Source organism: Oncorhynchus kisutch, linkage group LG16 (genome assembly GCF_002021735.2).
Source record: "Oncorhynchus kisutch isolate 150728-3 linkage group LG16, Okis_V2, whole genome shotgun sequence".
In the NCBI taxonomy this organism is placed as follows: Eukaryota; Metazoa; Chordata; class Actinopteri; order Salmoniformes; family Salmonidae; genus Oncorhynchus; species Oncorhynchus kisutch.
In genome coordinates, this window is record NC_034189.2 from 44447322 (window position 1) to 44472752 (window position 25431).

The window sequence follows — 25431 nt, forward strand, 5'->3', positions numbered from 1 at the left end:
ATTAGTAAGAAGGTGTTCCTTATGTTTTGTACACTCAGCGCATAATGTATTGTTATAATTCATTTAAAGGCCATTCATAGAGGGAAGAACCTTTAGATAGGAAGAACCTTTAGATTATAAAATGGTTATTGGTAGGATCCTTCATAGAGGGTTCTAGGTAGGACCATATACAGGGGGTTCTTTAAAGAACCATACATATAGGGTTTTCGGTGAAGGGTTCTACCTAGCATCAAAAAGGGTTCCCCTATGGGGACAAACTGAAGAACCCTATATGGTTCGACATAGCACCTTATTTTCTCAGAGTGTAAAACTCTGTACTGTTATGTTGGTATTCAACACAGTTAGAGGATGTCATGAAAACAAGCTTTATTTTCAAGGAACACAAAAACCCAATTGAAGACCTTAGATCTTTAAAAAATACAAAAAGAAAATAGAATTTCAAGAAAACATCTTTAATGAATCAGTTGTTGTCTTTTGTACCTCAGACAGATTACATGAAAATACATTTAAGTCGACTGCAAGTATGGCAACATATTCACACATATAAACATGTATGTGGTGCATTTTGTATGTATTTATGTATATAAATATGTACAACAGAAACACGTTACACTCAGTTAAAGTTTTGTGCAAGTGTGTTTTACATCTACTAATTATATATAAAATCCCACACAAACCAAATCATTTTCATGTGTGCCCACGTAATATACACAATCACACAACTACAGCTCACCAAAGATTAAAGCAACGCATTGGATTATGCATCAAGAGAGACCTCGGAGAGGACCTGCAAAGTCCAGCAGTTTCCTCCAGTCCACCAGAAATGTTCCCTTGCGGGTGTTGTGTGTCTATCTGTATGTCGCTCAGAGTCTTGAGTGAGTGTGCATCCGGTTTTGTCAGACACACGTTAGACTGTACCACCATCTCCTCTGCTCAGTGCCTCTGAGGTAGACTCAAGGACCTGTGATTTCCTGCTCTCCACCCACTTGGCTTTTTGTTTTTCTTTTGTTCGATTTGTCAACAAATTGTAGGACATTCAGAAGACATAAATGAAATACTACATGTGTAATATGTAGCCATGAGGTAGAAATGTCTCAAAGAACACTATAATAAAATGATTGAATAGAAAGCGGGGAAAAATAAACAAACACAGAAACCACCAATAACATTGTTTGCCAGTTCTGGTACAAAGAAAAAAGAAGCCGAGAGAAAAGTACATAGCAACACAACAAAGACAAGAAGATTGGTTGGATCGTACAATTCAAGTGATTTGGTTGTTTCAAAAGTACTGTATATGTGAAGGAATGGGCTTTTCGTGCTCTCAAGTACATCAGTAGGTTTCAATTTAGAGAGGGCAGACTGAATTATGGGATAGACCGCGTTGTGGTCAGTTGACAGACTGCACTGCAGTTTCCATGTGCTGTTGACACTGTCACACACACGCACCCGCACGTACGCACGTACACACACACACATACACACACCTCAGCGTGTCCTTTCCTCTCCTCAGTGAGAGTGAGTGGAGAAGTGAGATTCACACGCCTGGGCTGTGGGTCAAGGAGTAGGGAGCGAGACTCCATTTTCTATTTCCAGAACAAGCCTTCTAGTAATGAGCTTCTACACATACAGCACACTCAGGCTGTGAGCATCCGTCTGTTAGCACTGTATCAAGTTTGTGAAACATCTGAACAATCCGACGAATTGAAGTTATGTGAAAGTGCATTCAGGTCAATCTTAAGTAACTCCAGAGGTGAACTAAATCTGAGAAGTTGACGTGGATGTTTTGCGTTCTAAGGTTTGTTCGTGTGTAGTATATCAATAAAACATTGTACATTTCACCCACCTACCATTATTTTATATGAGTGAAGTATAATTTGAGTCAAAGTTTCAAAGGCCATGTAAGCGGTTATATTACGGTCGTGTTACTTCCGTGGATCCACCCTTTTATCTACCCAGGCGAGTTGTTCAATGTTACATAGCCGAGACGTCGTGGTAGACGAGTGCAATGTGCAGTCACAGCAAGTTCCATCTAAATTCCATTGAGTGCTAAAATGGAAAAGGTATGCAAACTAGAATTGGAAATAATACCAATCATAGGAAGAGATAAACGTTACACTGGTCACAAGCTGACAAAACAAACACAAAAAACGTAAAGGCAAGCAACATAGGACTGGCAATCTCAGTGCTCGGGGATTGCAAACCAGTGATTATGAACACCAGAACAAAAAATACACACAAAGGAATGCGATAGTGCAGCTGTTGTACAATAATAATAATACACCTACGGTACATCAACACCGCAACACGCATAGCAACACGCATAGCAACAGTCACGCACAGAGAACAAAAGAAGAGCAACAAAATACATTCAAATGCAACACAATGAGCTATGAATCACTGTTCTGTGGGTCTTTTGGAACTGACCACAGTAGACTGACTGGACGTTTCTTAAAGGTGCAATGCAGCTGTTTTTTTTATCTCAATATCAAATCCTTTCTGGGAAACATTGAAGTACCTCACTGTGATTGCTTTCAATTAAAATGGCAAAAAATAAATAATATAGCTTCTCAGCAAAGGGCAATTTCTAAAGCAAGAATTTTGCTAGGACATTCTGGGAGTGGTCTGAGTGGTGTGCTGTTATTGGCAGAGAGGTTCGGAACTCTCTTTCTTATTGGTCTATTAACTAATTTACCGCATGGTGATATCACCATGAATGGCCAAAACTCCATCCCACCAAAACAGGAAGACATTTCAGGCTTTTCAAACAGCTTGTACACTAAAAGGGCATTATCATCATTTTCATAATTTCCCAGTATTATTCCAACCTCATAGTGTGGAAATATATATAAAACACAGGAAAATCACGTTTTTGACTGTACTGGGCCTTTAAGAGCCAGAATGAGTGTCCAATTAGTGGTATATCCACCGTGACCATGTGCTTGGTTAATGTGTGTACATACTATACAATGAGGATGCGATTGGCCAAATACCTTAAACAATCCCTAGAGCCTACCCGCAAGCCCTTGTTGAGTCTCCTTGCAGATATGACACAACTGGATAGGTGTTAGCAATATGACCGAAAATCTCCAGAGCAATCCAGAGTTCAATCATTATAGCCATAGTGTTGTGAACAGTCTTATCACGTCAGATCTGTACCTGGATAAGCCAATGAGGACCTCTGGTAAGGAACTGAAAACAGGTTTGGAATTGAGCCCCTGGTGCTGAACCTCTGACCTCGGTGATGAATAAAGCTGGCAGCCTTTTCTCATTCAAACCGACTCGACTGGCTGACATATAGCAGTAATTAGCATTTGGCCATTTTGGATCTGAGGCTGTCCCCCCCCGACTGTTCTGCTGCCTCCTAGATGAGTTGAAACCAACTGAGGTAGAAAACAGAAAGTATGTGATCTTAAAGTTGCATTTTATTCTGGGAAATACGGAATCACACACTGTGTCACGGCACCGGTCGCAACTGAAGTTCATCGTTCCATCTAAAGAGTTGTTCGTTGTTGACCACCTTCCCCTAACATTCATATAAGCCACTATACGTGGTCATCAGTGCCCCCTTAAAACATCAGGGGAACAACTCTCTTGATTCAATCAATACATATACTCGGGATCAGAAAAACACACTCGGGCATCGCATTTTCTAAAAACCTTCAAATGGAAACTGAACTCATCGCCAAATTCTTCATTTAAGCACCTCCGGAAAAGAAAAAGAGAAATCTCCATATTGACTTATTTGTCCCGTCGTTCCAGAACTAAATCTGGTTACATTCATTTTCATCTCCTTGACCGTCTCCCCTAGAAGGTTCGAGGTAAACCTAACACTGCTTCTCTAGATATTATATAAATGACAAAAATCTTGGTCTTAATACTCTCAGAGGATTGTAGTGCTTTTGTGTGGTGATGACGTTGAGGTACTGTACAATTCACAAACACTTTCCTGAGTTTTTTTTGCAGACAGAGGATCAGAGATGAAGTGTATGGATCGGGGGTCCAAATTCCTGTCACCCCCTGAGGAATACTGTTGATACTTGGTGAGATGGCAGGAGAAAATGGCAACTCTAATTTTAATTTTGCTGTTGAAGTTTAAAGCTCATAATATCAGCACATGCCATTAATGTAGATTGTGAGGCAAACAAAATCATTATACATAAAAAAAAAAGAAATTATAATTTAGAAAGCACCACTACAGGCACTTGGTTAGCCAACTATATTTTTAGGGGACAACAACAAATGTATATATACACACGGTCCTCCTCTGTCTCTTCTCAAGTTGACCCCTTCTTAACTATGCCTGACTTTAGCAGCGTCAAGCATCCTAATGAAATCTCTGCTCGTTACCTGCAAAACCATCAGGTATCACTCCAACCAAGTCTCTTGATGTTTCTCCACCTCTGGTGTCAAGTCTCACGTGTGGGGGGGTTTACGTCGCCCCTCTTGTGTGCCTTCCTCTCTGGTTAGCACCACAGCCAGGTCAAAGAATTCCCAACGCCTCTTTCTTGAGGACTTTCCCCCCGAGGTTCACTGACCGCACCCAAACATTTTGTTCCACTCGGTGTACGTGTCGATCTCTTTCTGTGATATACTGGGCTGGAATTTGCAAAAAACACTGTCAAAGTCCTGGTAGGTGAGGGGTCGCATCTGGCCCGTGGGCATGATGCTCACCGAGAGGTCCAGGCCTTGGGAGGAGGTGTGCAGCATGCCCACCAGGGCCTCCTGGCACAGCCTTGCCACGTCCAGGCCGGAGAAGCCCTCGGTGCGCTGGACCAGCAGCACCAGCTCCTCCTCACTGAGGCAGTACTTGCGCTGGGACTGGGACAGCAGCTGGCTCAGCATGTGGTGGCGGGACGAACCGTCCGGCAGCGGCACCAGGACCCGCCGGCCAAAGTACCGTCGCAGCCCCTCGTCCATGTCCTGGGGCTTGCTGGTGGAGCAGACTACCAGGACGTGGTTGTTGGAGTCATCGGCCGGCCCCAGGAGCAGCGCATCAAGCTGGGCCAGGAGCTCGGCCTTGAGGCGGTGAACGGGGCTCTCGTTGCTGAGCTGGGCTGACAGCAGCATGTCCACGTCGCTGATGAACAGCACTGAGGGCTGGCGGCAGCGCGCCACCAGGAAGGAGGCCCGCAGGATCTTGTCACCCTCTGCCAGCCACTTGGTGGCCAAGGTGGAGCCTCTGAGCTGCAGGAAGGGTGCCCCCAGCTGGCTTGCCATGCAGCGGCCCAGCAACGTCCGGCCCGTTCCTCTGGGGCCGAACAGTAGAATGCACCTCGGGGCCGAACCTAGGCCGCTGAACATGTCCGGACGTAGCATGGGCCAGAGAACCTCCTCCTTCAGAGTGGCCTTGGCCAGTTCCAGGCCTGCAATGTCACTCCAGTCCACTGGGGGTCCCTGCTGCAGGATCTCAGAGGTCACCATGTCCAGGAGGTGGGGGTCGCTGCTCTTCAGCTGCTCCTCAGCGGGCCGGGAGGATGAGGTCGCCCCCGTCAGGGAGAGGTGGGAGAGGTGCAGGCGGTGCTCGTCCCCTTGGTCGCTCAGAGAGGGAGAGGTGAAGCTGCCCAGGGAGTCGGTTGAGCGCGAGCCACCCCGAGTGGAGGCATAGGACGGAGGGGTGAGGGCTCCACCCGCAGATTGCTCAGAGGCCATGGGCTGCTTTTGGGTATTAAACGGCAAAGATGACTTGCCAGCGTTCCTGTCAAAACCATTCCCTCCGCCGCCCGCATTTGAGATGCTGCTGTCCGGTACCCTGTACATGGGGCTCTCTGCGGTGCTGCGCGCCTGGCCGTAGACAAAATTTCCATAAGTGGAGTCCATCTCTCCTTGCCCTGTCATGTAGAAAGCTTTTCTCTTCAGAGAGTTGGACGAGCTGCCATTCAGAGGCGTGGGCGCGATGGGGCCAAGGTTGTGCGACTGGTAGGGGTACCCGGGGAGCGTGGAGGAGGGGGGCAGGGGGGTGGGAGCGGCGATCCCTGACGGTAGGTAGGAGGATGGAGGGGGGGCTCCCCCAGGGCTGTAGCCTGGCCCCACAGAGCTCTGGGAGGGGTACCCGGCATGTGGGTAATTGTAGCCCGAAAGGTTGGAGGATCCCCCATTGTAGGCCGGGACCAGGGAGGGGTGTGGGGGCGGAGGAGGGGGCTGCAAGAGACCGGAGCTGTGCAGCGGGGAGCTGGTGACCTGGGAGCTGTAGCCCAGGTAGGAGCCACTGTAGCTGGGGCCGTATTCCTGAGAGGAGCCTGCAGAGGAGTGGAGGGCCGTGGCGGTGTGACTACCACAGCTGCTGCTGGAGTAACCAGGCTCTGTCAGGCCGCTGGAGGCCAGGCCCGGGGATGGCGAGCTGCACATACCAGCCACCTCCGCCGCCACCCCTCCTTTCCTCATGGACATCCCCTCAGGGACGCAGTATACCCCCTCCTGCCAGGCCTCGCCCTCCCCCTTTCTGCCGTTCATCCCGGCCTCGGCGTAGGAGTTCAGCAGGGCCCTCTCACTGGGCATCTCCAGGATGCCAGAGTACTTCTCAGCGTACTTCTTGAGCAGGTTGGAGGCGGTGAGTGCAGAGATGTCGTCGTTGGCCCAGGCGTACTGGTAGGTGCTGCCGCCGCGCTGCAGGTGGCCCCGGTAAGCCTCGGCCTTGTGGGCCGGCGAGCGCGTGGTGGAGGTGATGTCAAAGTGCTGCTCCGCCCACTGCGCATGCTCTGGGGTCCACTGCATCTTTAGGCCTGCAACGGCAAGAGCATAGAGACAGACAGGACAGTTAGGTTGGTCTTATTTATAAGACAAAGGTACAGCCACTCAAAATACAGCATCTCTTCACTTAGGCTCTCTGTCAATTGGTCTTCGCTATGCTGTCAACAGATTGATTATAATGGCTGTGATGTGATGACAGTTTATTGGGAGTGATCAAACACTGTCATGCTTATGATAGAACGCACTGTATTTTGCTTAATCATGGAGATTCACTGCTGCCATTTCTTCAATATAAAATTGAGAATACAACTCATGAATATGTATATGAATCTGAGCTCGGAGGTTATACAGTGGGTCATTTATGAGGTTATACAGTGGGTCATTTATGACATGATTCACACATCATGATCAATAATGAACATCCACGATGACTAATGTACTACTGAGCAAGATGTGTTCTAGTTTAATGAAATTTTACATTACGTGCTACTGTATATTGAATAATAATTACTGTGAATAATAATTTTATATTTGACGTCCATCAGTTTCATTTAGTGAATGGCTTAAAGATGCAATATGTCAATTTTTGGGCGACCCGACCAAATTCACATAGAAATGTGTTTTATAGATCTGCCATTCTCATTGAAAGCAAGTCTAAGAAGTGGTAGGCATAGGACGGAGGGGTGAGGGCTCGTTTACTTTTGGTTCGCAAAAGTAAACGATTTCAGCAAGGTGCATCTTTAAATAAATGTAAAATATTATATTCATGAAAATGACTAACTAACGAAAATTCTTCACATTTAAGTCGTCTGATTCTTTTCGCCTCTCGCATTTCTTTTGTTTCTTGGAACACGGATGGTAAATATGACACGAGTAATGACAGATCACATGAAGGACACCGCCTCTCTGCCTTGGGACCGTGCTGGCTGCTACCAGGTTAGGACAAAATAATGCACCCTGCACATAACAATATGACACAGACATGGCAGGTCACTCCATAATCCCTCTCTCATCTCAGGCGGCCGGAGATGGTTTCAGAACGCGCCTCGCCTAGTGCAGCAAGCAATCTCCCCCCGCCGGCAGTGTTCTGCTGCTTTCATCAATACACACACACACACACCAGAGCCACAGCTGGCTATGAATTACAACACCCTGTGTATGAGGCCTCCGCTATACACCGCACAGTGCCGGACTGCACCTCCACCCCGTCACCTCTCTCTCTCTCTCTCTCTCGCTCTGCCTTTCCATCTCCATTCGTCTCCTACCTTTCTCTCTTGCTCCTTTTCCCTGTCCACCCTCTCTCATTACCCCCTCCCATCTTTGTCCTCATCCCTTTTTCTCTCTCCCCCCCGCCTCTGGCTCGTTCGCTCCGTCTCACACACACTTCAGTCACCTAGATCCCTTTGTTGCCTCTGAGGCTCAAGAGCCACTATTTTATATAATCCCCAAAGACTATCTGCAAATACTAACACACGCACGCACACAGGCACACAGGCACACACACACACACACACACACACACACACACACACACACACACACACACACACACACACACACACACACACACACACACACACACACACACACACACACACACACACACACACACAGTCATCTCACTATCAAAGCATGGTGCTATCAAAGGCCAGACCCACATCATCGTAGGAGCCTCCTCTCAGATCGGACTCTGTTTGATTTGATTTAACACACAGCGGATTATGAGGATCATTTATGACCATCCTCTGTCCTTTCTTCAGTCTCAGTAGCATGTCTTATGAATCCACTGTCGGAGGCCCTTTAAGCACTGTATGCCTTACAATTACCATACCACCGACGTTCCACTTGGGTTTTTTTATAAGTGGAACTGGCGTGAACACACACACACACACACACATACACACACACTCACTAACACACATATTCACAAACACACTTCTCCAGTAGGTTCGGCGTGTCAGCGTAGCATGGTGTTTGTTTGGTAATAGAGCCGGGGGAATTCCCCAGACTCCTCTCTGATTCTCTCTCCCAGACGTCTCGCCAGACACCAGCAGCTAATTAGCAGGATGACGATGTGCTAATTGTGTTCATTTACAAGGTTTAAGCCGAGGGGAGTCTTGCCGGGGCTGGCACGCATGTCACACTCCTTTATGTAATGACTATAGGAAACTCGACGGAGAGAAAGGGCGTGGAAATACTTCAACCTGGATCAAATTGTTCAATAAACAGCACTCAGCTAAAAGAATGGAACAGTGTGGTGTGTTTCATTGACATGACGTTTCATTGTCAGTGGTTTCTGAAAAATAACTGCTGCATGATGGGAATAATTGTTGCGATTGATAATTCTTCACATAGCATCTGTATTCTTTTCTTTTCTTGTTTTGTAAAACAATTACATTTCTGCACAGTAAAATGTGTTTGAATATACAACTAGAATGTTTACTCAAAGTATATTTTGGGCTTAGAGGTTAGACACAGAAGTAAACTAACTGCCTACATTTCAAAAACTTTAAGTTTAGGTAAGGATGGGAGTTTACAATAGAAGGGTATTCATTTGCCAATGGAGCTCATTTGAGAACTCTAAAACATAATGCATCCGGATTTAAATACATGTACATTTTAAAAAGCATCAGCAGCAAATATTATTCTAAACTCTGTGATTTTCCTGTTCATAATAATATTTGTCATGGTCAGCTAATGGAGAACGTTATATCTTGTACCCAGTAAGACATTATACCCGATAGCTAAGTGGGTGGTTATTGCAATATTTCTCACATCCTTTACACTCATTGTGAGGTTCATAAACCTCCCTATTGCCCCATTATACGATAGCTGCAATATTTGTCCTAAGTTCTAAAAGACTTCGATGGCATTTCAATTTTGGGGCTAAATGTAATTTATTGGAAGAATTACCATTTCAATTGTAGATAGCAGAGTATTAAGTAGTTCAGAGGTTATGGTAGTAACAGTTTGGGAGAGAAAAATACCCTTCTAAGAGCACGGTCTCTATACTCTCTTAAAAATATAGTATCTCCCTTCAATATTTCAACACAACAGTATATCTTCTTGAATCTTTCTCACAATACCCTGGTCTACCCTAACAACATCTCTCTCTCTCTCTCTCTCTCTCTCTTCACAGCAGCATGCTAGGTAGTCTCTCTCCTCACAGTGTTATTATTAACTAGAAATGCCTCCCTCCCTCCCTCCTCCCTGCCTGTGTTGGAGAATTCATAGTCTGACTCCTAGTACTGTGTACTGGGCCTCGCTCTGGGGACCACGGTTCAGCTGCCAGCATGTCAATGGAGAGAAACACACAGGAGGGAAGGAGGGAAAGAGAGGGGGGATGAGAGAGGGACAAAGGGAGAGAGAGAAGCTATAGGGGAAATAGAGGGTGAAAGAGAGGGTATGCAGTGCCAGTCTGGCAACTTGGCAAGAAAACAACAGAGAAAACACACACACACACATACGCACACACACAACCTTCTACGCGGCAAAAAAACACATCTTCCAAATCTTCCAAATTCCAGCCCACTTAAAACAACCACCTAACCTCCCTTTTATCACTGTAATATTGACATAGAAAACCTCAATCACTCCTATCTTATTTAAATCCATTTAGAAAACATGGAATCTTTATAATTCCATCCTCAATAAAGCCAACACTTCTAAGAGACGTGTCAGGCTCCATCAGTGCCTTCATCTCTCCAATCAGGGGGTTAATGTAAAGCCACAGCATGCGTCTCAATGGTGTCCTATTCCCTACATAGTGCACTACTTTTGACCATAGCCCTATAGGCCCTGGTCCAGAGGTGCAATATATAGGGAATAGGGTCCTATTTGAGACGCATCCACGGTGATTACCTCCACTATGCAAATGAGGGCCAAATGATAACTTGCACTATTTAAATCAGGTAACACTGATTACTCTCCCGTTATTCAGATGAGGGCATATGAGTTTGAACTCAAGGCTTTGAACCTCATGCACTTCCATAAACACATGGAATAAGGCCCTGAGACTGGCACTTTTGAATCGTACATTGTAATCCATGTGATGGTTATAACATGGAATACACACATCTCTAATCTTAGAAAAACTTTTATGCCTCTCGAATTGAAAACATTCTAAATATCAACATCTAATGCAAGATTGAATTTGGATCACCATGAATGACCATGTAGCAAAATTGTCAAGAGCAACTAGACTTTGATCACAAACTATGTGTTTGTGTGTGTGCGCGTGCGTGTGTGTGTGCGCGAGTGCGCTCTCTGAGAGAGAGTGAGATTGTGTGAGTCTGGCCGAGCATTAACGCACTCAGCTGCAACAACATCCAACAACATTTGGATGCATACTAAGAGCATCAAGTCCGTCATATAGAAGGTATAATCAAACTCATTTCTGCTTCTGGACATTGGCATCAACGCGGCTGCATATTAGAAAGGGGTATGTGTGTGTGTGTGTATGTGTGTGTGTATGTGTGTGTGTATGTGTGTGTGTGTGTATGTGTGTGTGTGTGTGTGTGCGTGCGTGTGCGTGCGTGCGTGTGTGTGTGTGTGCGTGCGTGTGGGGGGTAAACAGCTCTTCAGAAAACACTAATAAGCTCTTTGAAGTCCGTCTGCTGTGTGATTCTACACAGAGTGTGTTTGAGCGGGCGACCTATTTCAGCCCTGTCATAATTAAGATCCATGCGTTTACAGGGACAGACATGTGAACAAACACACATCAAAGATCCTTCTCTTGCGACGAGTCGTCTCGCATTATGCCAAAACAAGGTGTGCCGCAATATATTCAGAACATGTTCGGCGGCGGGTTTTTGAAATGAAATGTGGTGAAAGACTGAATTTGTGGCAGCAACTGATTGACAAGTGATCTAACTTCATCAAATGAGAATAAGAGACCAATTCAATTTCACGAGGAAATGGTCCAAGCAATTACTGATATCCTCGTCCGATAGAGCAGAGGGCATAATTTAACCTCGAATTCAGCGAGATATTGCGTGTGTAACGTGCGCGCGCGTGTGTGTGTGCGTGCATGCCGGGGTATGTGTGTCACCTTGTTAATGAGGCTGCCACATTGACACTGTTACTAAGCCAGTGGCGATGGCGTATTGGCACAAGCTACCTGCCGTGTAAAATAATGTGATTAAGCCCTCTAAAATGCAATTAATTAAGTAATTAGTCGTGAATGAGTGTCAGACACTGCAATCAAAATTGCTTCAGTGTTTTGGTTAATTGATTGAACCTCTGCACTTACAAATACTGATTTGTCAGGTCCCTAAGCTAAGAAGTTACAGTTTGACTCTTAGTGTATGACCCAACTATTACATTGCATCAATGTTGTCATCTGGATTCATAAACGTGGTGGCCCACTAATACTCATAGTGCTGTTCAGAAATGTGGGTAGCTGTATACAATAGATTGTCAGGCAAAAAAAACTCCAATTAGAATCAAGCTGCCTGTTATAAAGCTTGAAACGGAAGAGAAAGCGAGGACTTGGGAGTCTGGGGTTCAACCTCAAAGACGATAGAAACAAATGAAGTTATATTTGAAGTATTTGTTTCTCTTCTGTTGGTATGTAAATGCAGATTTAAATAGGTACTTTGTGTCTGAGAAGATGGAGCTGGAACACCTTGCGTGAATATTTAAATTCCAATGTCTGAGGATCAGATCATTTCATCCCCCCGAAAATATGATCTGTCACTCCACAGATCCCTTCCAAAACAGAAATATGTATCAAACTAAATTAAAATAAAATAGCTTGAACCCAAAGCCTGACAAATTAGTTCCGAATCCCCACAGACCAAGCAAAGACCAAGCATCCCCTCATTTCTTCTGAAACTGTAAAGATAAACAAAAACCAAGCATTGCAGTCTTTGAAGCATGCATTTTGAAGCCCAACCGCTGTTCAGTGGCTTACCATGACAACAACTCCACTGAGGGAAAACAACAACAACAAAAACAGAGCAAGTTGAAAGTGCAGACAGCAAGCAGTGACTTTCCACTTTCAATACAGACAGATGACAATACAGACACATGACAATACAGACACATGACAATACAGACACATGACAATACAGACACATGGCAATACAGACACATGACAATACAGACACATGACAATACAGACACATGGCAATACAGACACATGACAATACAGACACATGACAATACAGACACATGACAATACAGACACATGACAATACAGACACATGACAATACAGACACATGACAATACAGACACATGACAATACAGACACATGGCAATACAGACACATGACAATACAGACACATGACAATACAGACACATGGCAATACAGACACATGACAATACAGACACATGACAATACAGACACATGACAATACAGACACATGACAATACAGACACATGACAATACAGACACATGACAATACAGACACATGACAATACAGACTCAAAAGATAAGCTGTCATCAATGAAATTTAGATTTTATATTAAAAAAACATATAAACCAACTGGAATTCAGGAAATTCAGAGTGACAGGTAATATTAGGAAATCCGACAGATATCCTTTAAATATTCCTAGTAATATGGGGATCCCTCATCCCTACTAATAATACTTGGACCACGTGTTCTCCCTCATGTATGGATTTGCTCGACAAACTATAACCTGCCAGCTTTCAGGGATAGTTAAAGTGATAGTTCACTCTCCAGTAAAAATTTGCCAGATGTTTCAGACCTTAAAAGTGATCTAATGTTACGAAAAGTCCATGTCCCATGACAATACAGACACCTGACAATACAGACACATGGCAATACAGACACATGACAATACAGACACATGACAATACAGACACATGACAATACAGACACATGACAATACAGACACTTTTTATTACTCCATTGAGCACAAACAAATCTACCTAGGCAAATATAGTGACACTTTCCCCTGAGCTGCATAATAAATTGACACTGGATAAATTGCCTTTTACTAGACATACTATCGGAGCTCTGGGTTAAACGGAGAGCACAGTTAAACAAATGCTCCGGATCAAGGAAATTGTGCATGGCTTCACGTGTCAGTCAGGGGGGAAATTGAGAGATATTCAGAGTGAGCTCTAAGCCGCCGCCGCGGCGACACGGGGATGCTAACGCCCTAGCGCCTCGCCATTCATCTTTAATGCAGTCGGGCCCGTCCTTCAGACAGTCCATTTCCTGTGACTGGCGCACCGTGCCTAATCACCCGGTTATACCCACGATGGTATTCTCAAAGACACAGCACACACATACATAAACACACACCGAGACAAGACACCAGATCATTTTAACCCAGTGTTAACACAGACAACGCCTTTCACTGCTGTTAGCCAACATAATCTTACTCCTCCCTCATCTCCAACACACACCACACACGGACACACACTAACTGCAATCCTGCAGATTCATCTTAACAGGCATGGACATGTCCTAATACGTCCCCAGTATGTGCTGACATTCCCAGGACGGTAGAAAACAGTAAGCCACTGCTGAGGGACCTCATCTACATATATTCTAAACCTGTTAGAGGTGATGGGATCCTTCTGGTGGCGTAGTCCAGGACTTTGTTCCAAATGGCACCCTATTCCCTATACAGTGCACTACTTTCCACCAGTGCAATATGGGCCCTGGTCAAACATAGTGCACTTTATAGGTAATAAGGTACCATTTGGGAGGGGCCCGAGATCTCCTTTCTTTGGGGGGCCTGTGGGGTTAACACAGGGCTAGGTGGTATTGATACACTCCAGACGCCTGGATCTATACCGGCGGTGCCACCGCGACTTTGTTTACCTGTTGGTTAAGTAATTAAAATAGATTTCAGACTGAAGGCCCTAATCCTTTTAGAAACCACATTGATTGGACAACCGGCAGAGGAGAGTCATTGTGTCATTTAGTTCAACTATTATTTTTTTAACACAAGTGGAGTGTGTGTGTGTGTGTGTGTGTGTCTGTGTGTGTGTGTGTGCGCGCGCGCACATCCGTGCCTACATGTCTATGTGCCTCGTGAAATCGAAACTTGGAAAAGTCCTCGACGAGGAGGACGTCATTAAGGGACTGTGGACTATGAGGGGGTGTAGTTGAAAGACAGAGAGAGAGGCCCACCTACAGATAATGGAGGGGAAGCCTCTCACCTCGTCTAAAGCTGTCTGTCTGCGTAAATAAAATGAGATAATTATTGAGTGAACAAGCGGCGAGGCGCACTCTTTTTTTTACCGTTGCGGTCAGTAAATCAACGCGAACAGGTTGATTTCAGACATTAAGTGCCTGCTAAGCACAGAAGATGCATCATATTTCAAGAGCGCTGCATTTGTGTGGGTGAGGAGGCAGGGAAATGGAGTGTGATAACCATCCATTACCTTATACGGTGTTGGACGATGAGCATTTTCAAGTGACTCATTTCTGGAAGTACCATCTATTGGGTGCTTGGGGAGAGAATACTTTGATAGGTCATCCAAAAAGAACTATTCACGGGGCCGTTACCGCGGCAGCACAAGGAGACACACGAAGAGAAAGGCTCTTTCCCCGCTCATTATTCTAATGTAGTAGTGTATATTAACCAGCGATCAATAATAACAATCCAGTACATTACCCAGTGATCAATAATAACAATGCAGTACATTAACCAGCGATCAATAATAACAATGCAGTACATTAACCAGTGATCAATAATAACAATGCAGTACATTAACCAGTGATCAATAATAACAATGCAGTATATGAACCAGTGATCAATAATAACAATACAGTACATTACCCAGGGATCAATAATAACAATGCCGTACATTAACCAGCGATCAATAATAACAATGCAGTACATTAACCAGTGATCAATAATAACAATGCAGTATATTAACCAGCGATCAATAATAACAATCCAGTACATTACCCAGTGATCAATAATAACAATGCATTACATTACCCAGGGATCAATAATAACAATGCCGTACATTAACCAGCGATCAATAATAACAATGCAGTACATTAACCAGTGATCAATAATAACAATGCAGTATATTAACCAGCGATCAATAATAACAATCCAGTACATTACCCAGTGATCAATAATAACAATGCATTACATTACCCAGGGATCAATAATAACAATGCCGTACATTAACCAGCGATCAATAATAACAATGCAGTACATTAACCAGTGATCAATAATAACAATGCAGTACATTAACCAGCGATCAATAATAACAATGCAGTACATTAACCAGTGATCAATAATAACAATGCAGTACATTAACCAGTGATCAATAATAACAATGCAGTATATGAACCAGTGATCAATAATAACAATGCAGTATATGAACCAGCGATCAATAATAACAATGCAGTACATTAACCAGTGATCAATAATAACAATCCAGTACATTACCCAGTGATCAATAATAACAATGCAGTACATTAACCAGTGATCAATAATAACAATGCAGTACATTACCCAGTGATCAATAATAACAATGCATTACATTACCCAGTGATCAATAATAACAATGCAGTACATTAACCAGTGATCAATAATAACAATGCAGTACATTACCCAGTGATCAATAATAACAATGCAGTACATTAACCAGTGATCAATAATAACAATCCAGTACATTAACCAGTGACAATCAGAAGAGTCCAAAATAGCAGAAGTAATTGAAGAGGTAGTTGCATAATGGAATGGATTTACACTGCATTTACTAATATAAAGTGGGTAGTGAGATCAATAGAATTTAATAGAACAGCAGCGTTGACTGTGTGTGCTAGTGTGTGTGTGTGTGTGTGTGCTTCTGTGTGTATGTTTGGATATGTGGGTAGTCAGTGCAATGTTCCATATATAGTCTCTCCCGTGCAGGTCTGTCCAGGGAGACAGCTAGGTTGAGTTTTTCAGCAGTCTGATGGCCTGGTGGTAGAAGCTGTCTTGGAGCCTGTTGGTTCTGGAACTGATATTCCTATACCGCTTGCCAGATGGTAACAGAGTGAAAAATCTTTGGCTCGGGTGACTGGAGTCCTTGATGATCTTTTGGCCCAGGCACCGCCTGGTGTAGATGTCCTGGAAGGCAGGAAGGTCGCCCCCAGGGATGTAGTAGGTCTTCTGTAGGGCCTTCTGGTTTTCGGCGAATCAGTTGCCGTTCCACGGTGTGGATTGTGCAGCTGTAGAACTTCATTAGGATCTGAGGGCCCATGCCAAATTTCTTCAGGTGCCTATGGTGGTAGTGTAATTGGACCATGTCAGGTTCTCTGAGGAACTTGAAGCTTTTGACCCTCTCCATTGCAGCCCTGTCAATGACAATAGGGGAGTTCTCCTCCCCCTGTTTCCTGTAGTCCACGATCAGCTCCTTGGTTTGGCTGACGCTGAGGGAGAGGCTGTTTCTCTGTCACCACAGTGCCAGGGCTCTAACCTCCTCCCTGTAGGTTTTCACTTCGACGATGAGGCCCACCACCGTTGTGTCGTCGGCAAACTTAATGATGGTGTTGGAGACATGCGTAGTCAAGCAGTTGTGGGTGTACAGGGAGTACAGGAGAGGCCTGAGGATGCACCCGTGGGGGGCCTCCATGTTGAGGATCAGCATGGCAGAGGTGTTGTTGCCTACCCTCACCACATGGGGTCTGCCTGTCAGGAAGTCCAGGATCCAGTTGCAGATGGTCCTCATAGCCAGGGACTTGAACTTAAGTGTCAAGCTTGAAGGGGACTATGGTGTTGAATGCTGAGCTGTAGTCAATGAACAGCATTCTCACATTGGTGTTCCTCTTGTCCAGGTGGGACAGGGTAGTGTGTAGCACAATGGCGATTGCATCTTCTGTGGATCTGAGTGGGTCCAGGGTGTCAGGTAAGGTGGGGCTGATATGGTCCTTGACCAGCCTCTTGAAGCACTTCCTGATGACAGAAGTGAGTGCTACAGGGTTTTAGCTGTTGATGTTATTCTTCAACAACACAGACCCCAAAGCAAATCAGGAGGAGAAAAATACATTTATTCACAGAGAACAAATCATTGTTGTTATGCTTGAAAGTGGATGTTCGATGTTCGTTCAGTCCTCTACAGCAGCGGGGGGCCTTGTAGAAGGATCAGTGTTGATTGCCTCGAAACGAGCATACATTAGAAGTTGTTTAGATTGTCTGGGAGGAAGGCATCTGTGTTTGCAGTGCTGCTAGTTATTCCCTTGTAATCGGTAATGGTTTGTAATCCTTGCCACATGCGTCTAGCATCAGAGCAGGTCGAAATGTAATCCCCGTACTGTCTTTTTTCGTCTTTTGATTTATTTCTGGAGGTCGTAGCTAGTCTTATTGTATTCATCCATATTCCCAGAAATCCAATTTGAATGCGTTGGTCCACACTCTCAGTTTTGCACGGATGTTGCTATTGAACTACAGTTTCTGTTTTGGATATGTGTGAATAGTCATTGATGGGATAACATCCTCTATGCATTTCCTGATGAACCCCGTGACTGAGTCTGTGTACTCGTTGATGTTATTGTCAGAGGCAAACCAGAACATTTCCCAGTCTTGTAGCATAAATTCTGATTGGTCAGACCAGCTTGTAGACTTGCAGGAGCAGGATAAAGGTGTGATCTGATTTTCCGAAGGGGGTTAAAGGAGGGCTTTGTATCCATCTCGGAATGGAGAATAACAATAGTCCAACTTATTTTTCCTGCAAGAGGCAAGAGATGTGTTGGTGGAATTTTGGGAAAACTTTTCTTCAATTTATTTTGTTAAAGTCCCCAGCTACAACGAATGTGGCCTCAAGATATGCTGTTTGCTGTTTCCAATTTCTTCATATTCCTGTGTAATTCCTTGAGAGCCTGTGTGGTGTCGACTTGGGGGTGCACAGCCATGATACAAACAGCAGTGATCTCTAATTAGATAATCCATCAACATCATAAACACTAAAGCTATTGAAAAATATTTTTCATCGAAATCAAATGTCAATTAAAGCCAATTTGGTACATTTAACGGACAAGAAATTTCTACAATTACTATTATCTTTGTTACGTTTTGTCACGTAACTTTTAACCTTCGGACAACAGTGGAACCAGAGTTTCCTCTTGAGTGGTTATTGAACACCAGCCACTGATATCCTCCTGAATGTTAGAAAACGCAAGCAGATTCCCAACAATGTTTCACTTTCTCTGTTGTCACTGGCTTTCTGTCTGTGTGTGTGTGTGTGTGCTGCGGCAGACACGGTGGTGTTAAGCTTTTGACAGACGAGCCAGGCATGGCTGTCAAAGTGACACTGCTTGTGAATGAATGTGTGTGTGTGTGTGCGTGCGTGCATCAAATGCATGCCCTTCTTGATAGTTGTTTGTGTCAGAATAAATTCTCCACTGCCATAGCCAACAGTGCAAACCCCTCCAACACAGACAGGAGTCACCAGTTAAGAGTTCTGCTGCAGCTAATTATCTGACGATAGCCACCCTGACAATCCTCCAAAAGAGGAAAAGGCTGGCGACCGCGTGTTGGTGAGATGGGGGTCAGAGAGGCCCGCTCCAAACAGGAGTTCAGCTCAGATTAAAAACTGCTGTCAGCAGAGCACAGCTTGTCTCTACTACTGAACGGCACCGTTCTGAAATAACCCCAACATCCATATTGAACTGTAAATGCATGGGATCGTCAAAGGTGTCAAGTCATTCACGCTTCACATCAGGCACTGACAGCTCGGGCGGGTTTTTCATCCAACAAAAATCTACATGAAGGGATACAGACACACCAAATAACAGGATATTATTGACCGTTTGCAATTCTTTCATTCACATCTGAAATGATACTGAATAAGAAAAAATTTGTTTGCTTTAATATTGCTCATAATATTTTACAATTTTGTAAAATGTGACGAAGCCATTGGTTAATTCCAGTCTCCTTTGTAGTCTAAAATACCTCTACTTTGAATTCAATGTGGATTTCATTCTGGTGGAATTCACACAGGTTGTCTAAACACTCAAACAGTGGATCAATATGGCCATCGATCTGTGGCATTGAGACTGAGCCAGACGTGTCGGGGGGGCAAGAGATTCTCACTAGCGTTCCCCAGTCTACCGCTGAGGAGCCGCAACACACACACACACACACACACACACACACACACACACACACACACACACACACACACACACACACACACACACACACACACACACACACACACACACTCTCAAAATATAAATAACACCAACCAAACTACAGCACACAAATTTCAGTCTCTTTACTCCCGAGACATTTGTGTCTTTGGAAGTTGGAATGAGCTGTTAGTTTGACTCTATGAGGACATCCATTTCAGTTCTCTGAGTGAATATCAAGCCAGCTAGGCAGTCAGCGTAACATCATCACAGGTCCTGAGACTGAACTGACGCAGTCGATTCCTTTGAATAATTCATTGGGACTGAGTGATAAGATGGCTTCTGATGCAGCTCTGAGACCGAGGGGTAGATTTGGAAAAGTCCAAACTTTAAAAGAACCAGCACGTGACTGACGGATCTATATTTCAGACACTCGTGATATCACACCACAGGAAGAGGAAAGACACAGATACTTGCTTCATTTTAAAACTATTTTCTTAGTGTCAATGTGTCATTAGTCATTATTTCATCTCCTATCCTCTATTTTCCATTTTGTAGGTACACTGACTAATGACATCAAATGAGTTGGAAGGAAATCTAAAAAAAAATCATTATTGTAAGTTTGGAAAAAGTATAATTACAATTGACAAAAAATAATATCAATCATCGCTTATTTCCATTTCACAGAGAGACCAGGCTAGTCAATTCCTCAAACAATTTCCAGACAGGTATTTGGAAGCATCGAACTAAACAGTCAAAACCGCAGCGATTACAAAATGCCTCCTCCTTAATATGGCATCTAGGAGGTTGGAACGTGATGGGGGGTAGCAATAAGCCAGACGGTGTCTCAGAGGAATAAGAGAGAGCAGATTTAATGTAATCATAAGGGAAGCTCATCTTTCAGGGAACAGTAATAATGAGCAATCAATAAGGGCCCTAACAGAGTTAGAGAGAGTGCCTGACAGCAGCTGTAGGCCTGTTAACAGGCAGCGTCTGCTCTCCCATTACTGGGGTTGGGTGCACCGTGACATACACACACACACACACACGCACGAGCACACATAAACACACACACACCTCTGGTGACACCCACCAGCAGTGTGTCAGTCTCTATCGATCTCTGGCTTTAATCACATTCACTGTTAATGTACCCAATAGATGTTAGAGTGGTCTAAGCTGTACTACAGATAAACCAGTATAAAGCAGATATTAGAAACACACTTTTCTTGTGAGCGCCATCAAAAGGTTGACCAGTATCTCACTTCAAAAAACAAGGACATTGATTTGAATGAGAAGGTCTGAAATGGCTTTGCAAGGGTCAAAGTGAAAGAGTGTAATGAACCTTAACGGTGCTGAGGAGATGACATCATTAGCTTTGGTGAAAATAACTGACCCAAAATCAGTTGCTATGGGCAACGTCTACCCCCTTCCTCTGGACAACACAGTACTGCAATAAGTCAGTCATCTTCTACCTTACTGTGATCACACTTTCAGACAATCAGTGAGAGAGAGGGAGAGGGGAGGCTAACAGAAAGAGAGAGCATGAGAGAGGAAAGGAAAATAAAGGAAAGGAAATGCGACACACCACACTGACACGCTCACTTGACTGACCCTTGAAGACAAGGTACACATTAACCCAATTACAACATGCTAGCCCAGCTAGCCTAGCTCTAATCATTAGCCCAATTACAACAGTTTAGCCCAGCTAGCCTAGCTCTACACATTAGCCCAATTAAAACATGCTAGCCTAGCTCTACACATTAACCCAATTACAACATGCTAGCCTAGCTCTACACATTAACCCAATTACAACATGCTAGCCCAGCTAGCCTAGCTCTACACATTAGGCCCAATTGCAACATGATAGCCATGCTAGCCTAGCTCACACCCAATTACAAATCAAATCAAATGTTATTGGTTGCTAGACATATTTTGCAGATGGTATCGCAGGTGCAGCAAAATGCTCATGCTCCGAGAGTGCAATATACGTAACAATACGAAACAATACACAAAAATCCCCCAAATAAAAAGAAAGAAATTAAGAAAAAAAAAGAGCAATGTCAGAGTCGGGAGTATGAATATATATAGTGTATATGTATATAATGTTGTGTATAGACAGTATGGACAGTATATGAATAGCAAAGGTGTGTACGGCAGTAGTTATATAGGATGAGCCTTGACTAGAATACAGTATATAGATATGAAGTGGGTAAAACATTACGTAAACATTATTCAAGTGACCAGTGTTCAATGACCATGTGCATAGGGCATAGGACTCACATGTCAAAGTGCTGAGGGTTGATGAAAGGAGAGATTTTTTACGATTGCAAAGACTTGGGCGCTACGTTTTCGATTGACAGTGCATATATTTGTTAGTTAGTTAGTTAGTTAGCTATACAAACAAATTAAAACTGCACATCTCTGAGAACAAGTAATTTTGACCAGTTTACAGCTAATCAAGGGCGAGGAGGCGCGAGAGAAACATATGCACGAGCTCAGCCACCCACACAGATGCGCTGTGAAAATGTTTACAACATGACTTCACAATCAGAACGATTGGGAACTATTTCACGCTGGGAAGATTTGTACATGACAACCTGTAGTGAATTACAACATCCTAGCCCAGCTAGACTAACTCAGACAGGTACCTGTAGGGAATTACATATAACATTTTGCTATGGGCCTTATTATAGGGGCGGGGGCAATTTTGAACTGTGTATTAAGTTAGCTATCCAAACATAGTCCTAAATTGACTTCAGCCAAGTAAAATGAGGCTATGAGGCCGGGTCCAAATGGGAATCTGTTAAGATTACTTTTGTTTTCTATCCCACAGCAACACACATCACTGAGCCAGTGTGTGTGTGTGTGTGTGTGTGTGTGTGTGTGTGTGTGTGTGTGTGTGTGTGTGTGTGTGTGTGTGTGTGTGTGTGTGTGTGTGTGTGTGTGTGTGCGTGTGCATTAAGCCTGGGTAAACTACGGCCCTCTCTCCCTGGGGAGCACTTACTCACTCCAAGAAAGCAGAGCTGGAGGATGGAGCTAAACAAGGGTTCATTGGCCAAAATATCTCCTCTCTCTCCACACACACACACACACACACACACACACACACACACACACACACACACACACACACACACACACACACACACACACAAACACTTTCCAGTAAGCAATATCCCCTGAAGCACTCATCCACTGAGAATAGCCAAACAGTGGCGGAGCGAAGAAAAGACAGAGAGAATGAATGGAAAAAGAGATAAGCGAGTCTAGTAGCTGGACTAAGTCCAGGGGAGCAGGGGAACAAACCACAGCCTGCCTCTACGACCACTTCTTACTGCGTCCGTAACATGTCGACCTAATGGCATGGACATGCAGCCAATTGATTTGTAAACCAATGGGCCTGTCCCTCTTGCACATTCAGATTACTTAGTTCACTGGTTCAGCACGAAATGAATAGTCTTCTCCAACACTCACTCTGACCACAGAGATGGTACTGGTACTCATTTTTCTTTTAATCAAAATAATGATTTGACTGCTCTCCATATAGCAATCTATATGATATTTAATGGAAGCTAGGGATATTTGAACGATATGTTGTGTTCCTCAATGTGAAAATGGTGGAAAACAACAACCCCAGGACTGAAGTAATGATCATCTCAGGTTATTTACAAGTGATGGAGTGTGGTTGATGACTGATGTGGCCCCACACAGACACTAAGCTCTAAATCTAATATCTAGTAAATACAACCGCAAAAGATGCCTGACCAGCAGCACAGTACACAGGACTTCAACTATAGTTGCGAGAGGTGAGAATAATTCCATATTATCCACAGTCCTAGCACATTTCACTCATGTCTGTGTTCAAGTGAATCGCCATGAAAATCCCTTTATCTACGAAGGCACTGTAGTCCATATTGGACAATGCTGCTATTATGGTCTGTCGAGGTCTGTCTCCCCCACACTACGCAGTCCTCTCTTTTTTTCACTAACATCTCCACACTGACTCCTCTGTCTCACTGTTAAGTGGGGAAACATTCATTTGAAATGCTTGAAGATATGAGAGAGACTAAGATTGATTTGCCTTAGGTGACCTATAAATTTACTCTCCAATGATTTCACCAGTGAACCCCAAATTACAGAATTAAGGATTATCGAGTTATTCAGGTGTGGCCTAAAAATCAAGAGGTCGCAAAACAGATATTGGGTACTGTCATTTCACGTGTGTGCGCATGCACGCGCACACAATGGAACACCTACTTAAAGATAGCACTCAACTACTATAATCTAATACACATACATTTTCCCTCGTGTTAGGATGATTTCACACCCCTGTAATCGTTCGGGGGAGGGCTGGGAGAAATACGGCGTTGTGAGCGTTGTGCCTGGGAGACCACAATGGGCATACAGATTACAGAAACAAGCCGTTTAGCAGGTAGACGTCTCAGAGTTGAACTCTATCTCAGCTCGGCAATAGCAAGTCAACGGAGAGTCTTGATTGTGCTGACAGAACACCACATAACCATATTGATAATGATTCTATTGAAATCTACACGTTTAAGGTACTGTTAACTGTTTGTCTTGTCTAGACCCTGATCTTACCAATCTTATGTCTGAACCAACTCGGCATGTAATGTGCTACTAATGAACGAGCAGGACCATTGGCAGGCAGGCGGGCAGCTCTAATTCTCCTTCACAGGCGATCATGTTGCAGCGGAGAGCCAGATCAATACCATTTGCTCGATACACGGGAGGACTGGAATCCATAAAAGCGCTTTTATTGAGTAATTAAACACCCATTACAGTCCCGGGCAGCCAAACAATAAATTTGATAATCCTCTAAGACGTAGATCCACAGTGGTGATTAATACCCGGGTGAATGCATGGCCAGGGTGACATAAAGGCCCTAGACTAGATGACATTATGCTAAGGCCTATAGCCTAGCGAGCTAATACCGTACTGTAAACAGGACTGGACTGCCTTCCAAGGGAGCAGGGATTCTAGTGCTTACAGAACAAATTCAAAGGTGTGGTACTGTACCCAGCTAGCACCGAACATTCCCGTAACATTCCCTAAGGGTTCTCCTTTGGTTTTCCTACAACGTTCTTGGAACCAAAATGTGTTAGCTGGGTAGTACCTTCTAAAGGTTGTTAAGAAAATTCTGCTATTCGAATTATCAGTGGAGAATGCTGGGGGAAAGGTGTTCTGTAGCAAATAACTGGGTTACATTGTAAAATTCATGGAAAGAAAGGGATAACTGACATTGGCACAGGACAAATATGGGTCAGTTGAAATGTTGCTGTATCACTAGCTTCAGTAAAACCCATTTTGGAGCAGCAAACAGTAAGTGAACCTTTGCTTACTTAACAATACATTGCGAATTTAATGTGGTGATTTTAAGATAAACCATAAAATGATCATCTGTAGCCATCTCTAAAATGACAAATATGTTTGACCCTAAGATAAATCTACAGTTACCAGTTAGTGATGGGGCAAAAAATCAATAGTTACTGTAGATATCGGTATATTATTTTTGACGATATTTCGTGTCGAATCGTTTTGATATCTGTACCTTAACTAAAACTACATTTTTCCAATATAGCTTGTTCTCCATCTTCTTTCCATCTTCCAATCGCAATACATATTGTATCGACACCTAAGTATGGTGATAATATTGTACCGTGAGGTCC

At 43.9% G+C, this 25431-nt stretch overlaps 1 protein-coding gene across 1 annotated transcript; it reads right to left on the minus strand.

Moving 5' to 3' along the window:
- Positions 1-435: 435 nt before the first annotated feature.
- LOC116353996 (fidgetin-like) lies at positions 436-6723 on the minus strand. Its single transcript, XM_031792508.1, has one exon. It carries the CDS (start codon positions 6709-6711, stop codon positions 4528-4530), a length of 2184 nt encoding a protein of 727 aa, XP_031648368.1. The 5' UTR covers positions 6712-6723; the 3' UTR covers positions 436-4527.
- Positions 6724-25431: the final 18708 nt, after the last annotated feature.

Coding starts and splice junctions, on each gene's coding strand:
- LOC116353996 (XM_031792508.1), bottom strand. CDS start 6,711: ATGCAGTGGACCCCAGAGCATGCGCAGTGGGCGGAGCAGCACTTTGAC.